This window comes from Arvicola amphibius, chromosome 4 (genome assembly GCF_903992535.2).
Source record: "Arvicola amphibius chromosome 4, mArvAmp1.2, whole genome shotgun sequence".
In the NCBI taxonomy this organism is placed as follows: domain Eukaryota; kingdom Metazoa; phylum Chordata; class Mammalia; order Rodentia; family Cricetidae; genus Arvicola; species Arvicola amphibius.
In genome coordinates, this window is record NC_052050.1 from 58,073,825 (window position 1) to 58,082,241 (window position 8,417).

General features: G+C 45.1%; 1 protein-coding gene across 2 annotated transcripts in view; it reads right to left on the reverse strand.

Moving 5' to 3' along the window:
- The window catches only part of Cdrt1 (CMT1A duplicated region transcript 1), a 32,290-nt gene extending 29,671 nt beyond the window's left edge, over positions 1–2,619 (reverse strand). For both annotated transcript variants that reach the window (XM_038326566.1, XM_038326565.1), the window contains exon 1: positions 2,106–2,619. In XM_038326566.1, the coding sequence (XP_038182494.1) occupies positions 2,106–2,619 (514 nt within the window). The remainder of the gene's footprint in view (positions 1–2,105) is intronic.
- Positions 2,620–8,417: the final 5,798 nt, after the last annotated feature.

Below are 8,417 nucleotides of genomic sequence, written 5' to 3' on the forward strand. Positions count from 1 at the left end.
GAGGGTGTGGAGGTTATGAAGTGTCCAGTGTGGGGCCTCTGCAAGGCATCTCTCCAGCCCCAGAACTGCTTAACTTTTTAAGAGAGATGATCTCCAAGGCAAAGAAATTTGCCTTAATCTATACCTAGTCGTATACAACCCCAGTGTAAAAGCTGAGTCTTACAGCATTGGATGGAGTCGTAGAAAGAGAACTATGGACATATGTGCACATTGCACAGTAGAGCCCACTACAGTAGAACATGTTGGGGGCAGATGCTGGCTTTCTGTTGCCATGCTGGGTGATCAAGCCCCAAGGCTCAGATTCCCCAGACTTTTGTTTCTTTATTATAAACTTAGGGAGCAGCACAGTCGTCTAACTAGTTTTAATGCACTCATTTTTAATTCACTCCTTTTTCTTCCTCAGCCGTCTCATCTTTTATATCCTTGACACCAAAGATACAGAGAGGGGTTGAAGAGATGGCTCAGCTGCTACTTGCGGAGGATGCAGGTTCGGTTCCTCACACCCACACGCAGCTCACAATAGTTTGTAACTCCAGTTCCAGGGGATCTGGTGCCCTCATTTGGTCTCCACAGGCTTCAGACATCTACATGGTACACATACATACGCGTAGGCAAAACAACCAAATAAAAATAAATACATCTTTAAAAAGAAAGGAAGAAGGGAGGAAGAGAGGGAGGGAAAGAAAAAAGAAAGGAGGGAGAGAGGGAGGGAGGGAGGGAGGGAGGGAGGGAGGGAGGGAGGGAGGGAGGAGGCAGGCAGGCAGGAAACCAGCTGACATGAGTGAGGATCTCACTGCATCCTAGATCATCTGACCTTGAAATTCCTTTGAAAGTCGTGAATGGTAATGCACGCCTATAATTAACCCCAGCACTTGGGAGACTGAGGAGGAATGCCTTTGAGTTTCTAGAAAATAAGTGAAATTTATGCCCTGGCAATGCTGAAGCATGCATAGGCAGCCCATGTATGGCAGGTCTGTTGAACTTGTCCATATTGGGTTCCATGGTCTGAGTTGATGAGGATGACTGACCAGGTCTCTTCCTCAAGAGGGCACCAGATCTCATTACAGATGGTTGTGAGCCACCATGTGGTTGCCGGGACTTGAACTCAGGACTTTTGGAAAAGCGGGCAGTGCTCTTAATGGCTGAGCCATCTCTCTGCAGACCCTGTCTCTAAAGCAGGGGTGGGGGGAGTTCCATTATCCCACAGATAGGACCACAACTCAATACCCACTTTCAAGAGCTCAAACTCCAAAATTCCTCTGTAAGACCACCCCTCCTGCTCTCCTCACCACCCCTGGCTAAACCTCTTCTCCAGTCCCTAATCTCCCTGAACCACTCTATGCCAGGACCTCTCCCACTCGAAAGACTACTGCCTCTCTTCTGCTTTATTTTGCTTCCAAGACTTTCCTGTCAATACTCAGGACCAAGAAGGTTCTCAGCAAGGCCCAGCAATGTCTGCATAAGCCAGAAACAGACGCCTGGACCCCTCAGGCCCACTGGACACCACCTCAGACCAGCTGCTGGGCCAGGTTCATTTTATCAAACCCTGTTGGAGACTCAGATGCAGACTACTGCCTATGAGCTAGTGTCCTGAGCAATTTGGACTTTTAGTCACATTTTGGTCTCCAAAACATCTTATTAAGATTTGGCTTCATGCTTAAGCAAAAAACAAGGTAAGGTGAAACATTTTTTAAGCTGTAAATTGTGTTGTTTGGCTTGACTTCTGCCCGTAGCTGCCGAGAAGCAAAATGTAGTTTCCCCATCACGTCCCTCCAAGCCCAGTCAAACCCTAATGCAAGAAAGAAATGACACCAGCTTGCAGTGGTCAGAGCCTGGGCTCAGCCACTCCTGGCCGGAGGCTGACAGAAAGTTGTGTTCAGTCCCCATGGTTGAAAGGTCTGTCCTTCCGTCTGTGTTTGTCAGCGGATAGTTTTCCAGAATGAAGTCCCTCTCCGCAGTCCCTCCTTTGGTAAACGATTGGGTGTCAAGACAAGGTTCACAGAACTGAACCCTGCACAGTGGGCGATCACTGTCCTCCCAAGTCGGCCTGTACCTGTGCCCCGCCACAAGCCTGCATTCTGGTCTCTGGGGCCCTCTACCCTCACCTGAGATATTGTTCCACTCTTTGACGAACATGACTCTGATTGCGTCGGCGGCAGTAAGCAGTAACTTTGAGTCACACATCTGCAGCAGCAGGAGGGTGTAATTGGCCTTAGTCCGATGGGTGCTGTTGCCAAACCAGTACAGGATCTCCTTCATCTTCTGCTCCACTGTTTTATCCAACATCTGGTTCAAGGAGGACTTCACAACCTTCTCCTCCTTCCCCTCCTTCCTGCTAAATTTGATCCGAGACCTGTTATAGATGAAGTCCTTCCCCTGGGTGGTCTGTAGGATATTCTGGAAGTAGTGTAACAAATACAGGCTATTTAACTGCCCCAGGATGCTAACTAGAAACCTCCTCTGGGATATGTCGCTGACCCTCCGGAACCACTCTTTGGTGGCAAAGATCTTCCAGGCTAAGACACAGGTTTCACACTTCTGGCACACAGGAACCCAGTCGAGTCCCCTTTCACAGCGAAAATAGAGGGCCTGCTTAAGTCTTGGTTCCATGTTTTCCATGACTCTCAGATGACCAGTTCATTTTAACCTTGCCCGTTAGCAACAGTATCAAAACACCAGAGAGACAGGGGAAGCAGAAAAATAGCCTTTTTGGAGCCTTTACGTGATAAACATCTGGAGAAAACAGAAGCCACTGCGATGGATGGAAAACTGGTCTGACCCAGAAACTGCCTGTAGAAGTCTGGCTTTTTGTACTGACCTCCTTGGAAACATAGCTTTACCGTAAATCTTCTAAGACTGGCACTGCAAAAAGTAGAGGCAGTTGTTGTATATTCTGGAAGAGCTGCTCATCTCATTTCTCTATCAGGTATGCTGTTAACCAAACGTAAAATATACACAGCCCCCTTTAAAAATAAAAATGTCTGGAGCCTTCAGTTGTTGTTAAAAATGACTCTTAAATATTCATGAATGTAGACTTAGATGTAATCTTCTTACATTTGTAGCCATTAGACAGACTGTTCCACTGCCCCACAAGTTATTGCCATGGTAAAAGCACAAATGTTTAACATCAATGTAGGTTATTTAATTACTTCTCAGTGCCGGACAGAAATCTTCAGGGAACCACTGCCTGCTCCAGAAGTTTCAGTTGTCCCAAGGACAGCCTCAGTCACGTGCCCCACCCGTGTGGGGTGGGGGAGGTAGTGTGGCTTGGTAGTGAAGACTGTGAGGTCTGGGGTACAGCTTTGGAGTCTGGTCCCCAGTGCAGCTGCTCCTTGCTCTGTGGATACCAGGAGGTTGCTTGATCATCTTCGGTTTCCTTGCCTGAAAGTGGAGGCAGTGAGGATTTCTACTTCACAGAGGGATAGCGAGGCCTAAGTGAGATGCTGTACACCTGAAAGACTGCCCAGCACTTACTTACATCACCCTCACTACACAGTAAGTATCGCCCCGTCGTCCGTCATTGTCATCATTGCAGGAGTCTCCGCGCGCGTGCGTGTGTGTGTGTGTGTGTGTGTGTGTGTGTGTGTGTGTGTGTGTGTGTGTCTTACCTGCTATCAGGGATATTGTCCCTTCAGCCCTGGCTCATGATACCCCCAAAAGTAACGAGTTGGATTATTAGAGCCAAACACATGTACATATGGCTCCTCAAGGAGAGGTCTGCTCCCCCTGACATCCTGGAAGAAAATGTGGTTCTCCCTGAGCTTCATAAAACATTCACCATGAAGCGTAACCAAATTCTCAGCACTGGTGAGAATGCATGAGGAGGGCACGCGTGTCCCCTGTTCTAGTGCTCATAGATCTGAAATGTTTCCAAATGACTAACAAAGATAGGGTACAGCGATCACGGGAAAAGGCCTAGCAGCAGTCACTGAGGTGCGCTGAGATAATTCTCCTCCTTCATACAAGACTAGGCTCATGTCTTAGCTAAGTGGTCTGCAGCAAGCTACACAGCTCCTCTGAGCTGGCCTCAGTTTCTCCACTTAGAAGACCTTCAGGGAGGAAAGCCGATGTATTATAGCTGATGCGTAGATTTAGATAAACCCCATGGGCTCAACTGATACTATTATTTTCATTACTCCTCTGGTGTTATATAACACCAGATGGCTTTCCAATGCCCTTCTGAAGGCTAGAACAGTTGAAGAAGGCAGTGGAAATCATCACCTGTAGTTGCTGGCACTGGTGATCACATGTAAGGCCCAGGGTTGGGGACAAATGAGGTTAGTTCTAAAAGCTCACCCTCTTCTGTGTAGAGAAAACTGGAGAACAGGCAGAGGGCATTGAGATCTGAGCCACCACAAAGCAGGCAGAGAGGAAGAGGGAGGCCCAAAGCACACCGTCCGAATACACAAGAGGAGGGACGTAACCCTCACAAGTGCCACAGCTGGAAGTACCTGGTTTGCAAAGGCTTGACTAAATTAGAATTCTAATCTGTGAGACTGACCTACATCCAGAAGCAGTTAGAGTTATTCAAGTTAGACATAAGGATGCATTGCGTAATTCCATCATGATTTCTTATAGAATGGCCCCTCTTAACCTCTCTGATCTTGGAGACGTCCTTTTCCATCCATGTTGTGGAGAAAGCAGTATCCATGTCTCAGGGATGCCAGGATTGGAGAGAGAGAAGAAATGAGAAACAGTATTCAAAAATAGCATTTGTGGTGCTTTGAAAGAAAATAGCCCCCAAAGGGAGTGGCACTATTAGGAAGTATGGCCTTGTTGGAGTAGGTGTGGCCTTGCGGGAGGAAGTGTGTCACTGTGCAGGTGGGCTTTGAGGTCTTCTATGCGCACGGCCTCCCAAGGAAACAGCATTAGCTGGGGGACAAATGTTCTGCATATGAGCCTGTAGTGACAGTTTACATTAAAATCATGGGGCAAAAAATGTGTGTATATATATGCATATATACACATGATTTCCTTTTTCCTTAGATAGTTAGCAACATTACTACTGAAATTATTAATTTGGCGAAAAGATTTTTTTATAATTTATTTAACTTTATTTTATGTGCATTGGTGTGAAGCTGTCAGATCCCCTGGAACTGGAGTTACAGACAGTAGTGAGTTACCATGTGGGTGCTGGGAATTGAACCCAGGTCCTCTGGAAGAGCAGCCAGTGCTCTTAACCACTGAGTCATCTCTCCAGCCCAAGGGGGAAAGGATTTTAACATTGCACAACCAAGCACTGCTGTACTGATCCTCAGTATTTTATAAATGATCTAATGTCACTCATCTTTTCTGGTATCTGGTCTTTCTGGAAGACAATGGGACTCCTGAATACAGTTTCCAAGCAAATCAAAGCTAGAGATAAAAAGTAAGCATGTTCACACAGCCTAAGTGGCTCAGTCTCTGCGAGCTATTCGGTTGTAGTGATGTTTTGTTTGTGTTTTAACAAATAAAGCTTGCCTGAAGATAGGAGTGCAGAGCTAAGTCACTAGAGGCCAAGTGGTTATGGCTCACACCTTTAATCTCAGTACTTGAGAGTCTCACACCTTTAATCCCCACACTAGGGAGGTGGAGACAGGAGTGATATGGCTGGGCAGAGAGGGGAATAAAAGGCCAAGAAGACAGGAACTCAGATGTAGTCTGAGGGTGCAGTCTGTGCAGTCAGTCTGAGGACACAGTCTGAGGAGGCCATCTGAGGATAGGATTGCCCCTTTGGTCTGAGAATTGGTAGAGGTAAAAGGTCTCTCTAGTGGCTAGCTGCACTGTTTCTCTGATCTCTCATCTTTCCCTGCCTAATATCTGACTCCGGGTTTTCTTTTTATTATCATTAAGAACAATCAGAATTTGTGCTATATGCAATCTGTGCTGTGCGTATGGATTTTGGGTGCATGTGGCACAATGACCCTCCCTGCAAGGGTCACCTGCCCTGGCACTCAGATACATGAGTGGCACAGATGGGGAGTTGGGCATTAGTACTAAACCAGAAGGGATCTTTCTAAAGGAGGAAACTCACACACCTCCTTTCTCCAGTCTCCAGGCTAATGTAGTGGAGGCTCTGACGCTGTCCACTATAGGACTGCCAACAACCAGGGAGACTAGTAGCCAACATGTTACAGAACTCAGCCACCGAAGAAGCCAAGAAAAGATGTTGAATTAGAAGCAGTGAATCCAGACGCAGCCGTAAGTATTCTGTTATCATCTTAAAGAATTGATTCCTGTTTCTCTCTTCTCAGATGAACGGTTTTCATTTCAGTTTAAGTCAGTATCTTGTGATCAAAAGACAAAGCTTGCTTTCTTCTAGGTTGGTCTCAGACCATACACTAGAAAGGCCACACTTTGAATCAGCCTGACTTGCAGGCATTCGTTGCCGCAATATGTTGAAGCACGTTGAAAAATACTGTGGCTTGAATGTGGCTCTAGAGAGCACGTGTTGAAAACTTGATGCCCAATGCAATGATGTGGGGCAATGATGTGGGGTGGTGGGACCTGATGGGACATGTTTGGGTCATGGAGACTCCATTGTCCCGGGTACATTAATGCTAACTTTAAAGGCTGCAAGGTTGGTCTCCTTCCCTTCCACCCAGAGATGATGCAGATGAGACGCAAAGCCCCTGACTTTGGACCTACTACCTCCCAGCGGTGTGAATGACACACTGGTTTTCTCTACAGTTTGCTCAGTCTTCCATGTTCTGATATAGCAACACAAAACTGACTGAGACAGAGAGATAAGAACCCTGATGTCTCATCATGACTGATGTCACCAATCCTGGGACATTGACTAGGAATTCATATGATTCCTGGAAAATAGACTTTGCTTTCAAAAGGCTAAGGATAAACTAGGGCTGGCGATGGTTCAGTAAGTTAAAGCACTTGCTGAGAGCCCTGATGATCTGAGTTCTGTTCTGGGGCCAACATGGTAGGAGGAGAGAACCAACTCCCCAGGTTGTTCTCCTTCTTCTGTATACATTTGTATACATGCAACATTCTCTCTCCCTCCCTCCCCTCTCTCTCTCTCTCACACACACACAGACACACACACACATGTGCACACACACACGTGTGCACACGTACATACAAATGTCTTTAAAAATAAACCAGGCAGTGGCTAAAATTATATCTAACTGCATCAAAGTGAGTTCCTTCTGAGGTCTGGTTTGCTTCTTGCTTTATTTTCAGGTAAGTCACAGAATGTGGGTGCTGGGGACAGAGGGGGACAGAACACAGACAGTTGGCACCTGCTTCCACAAGCTTGGGGAACGTCCACAGCTTGCTAGAAATACAAGAATCGTCTTTTGCTCACTCTCTCTTCTTTCCTTTCCTTAGTTTTTATTTGTGTGCTATAGTTAATTTTTTAGTTTTCAAAGAAAATGGAAAGTGGTATGGCTATCACTTGAGGCAAGTGACAGAAAGCAAGCAAATATGTGGGACTCCTTCATTTTGCTTTGATATATTACATCAAAAGGAATCTTAAACCTGAAAACTAGTGGGCAAAAAGCTGTAAGAAAAACAAAAGTTCAAGCCAGGTAAAGAAATAGCTAAATGGCTCTTTTTGTATGAGCTTGGATATTTTGGCCTAATCACATTACATTTTCAGGACGCTGAGTCTGTGAGAAACTGGAGAGAATGGTAGAGACGAGAACAGTTTTGTTTTTTTTTTTTTTCTTAAGAACAATCACGTTTGGCGGAACACAAAATCCCTGACTTTGTGGTAATACTGAGGTGAAAAAAAAATCATAAATTCAAGTCAGAAATGGCTTACAAGTTGTCTTCTGACCTCTACACGCATGCCATGGTTCTCTCTCTTTTTCTCTCTCTCACACACACACAGTCAATAAATAAATGTATTTTTTTAAAGTACTGGAGATGTTGTTCAGTTGGTAGAGTGCTTTTCACAGAATGCATGAGACCTCGCATTCTGTCCCTAACGCCAAGTAAACCAGACACCTGTAATCTCAGCATTCAGGAGTCCTCTGTCTTACGAAAATCTCCTGGAAACAACAGACACACAGATGCTGCATTAATCTAAAGCAGAGTCCTAAAATGATTTATCAGATAGTCTCTAGTAATTAAAATGGCAACTACCAGCAATAATAACAATAATAATACAGAGCAGGCTTATTTCAAAACAATAGGAAGACAGGATTTGTTCTCACCACAAATGAATAAATATTTGGGGCGATAGACATGTTAGTTGTTCTTATTTGGTTATTAAACATTATGTACATGTATTGAAGCACCACACTGAATTCCATAAGCGTACATACTCATTGTGTGTCAATTAAAACTAAAATTAAAGACAAAGAAATTTAATCTTAAAAAAGGAAGGGGCAGGCCAAGATGATATGATTTTCCCTTTCAAAGAGTAAGTATCCTTTAACAGCTAGATCCAAGAAATTCAGACACTGGATTTTGCTCCT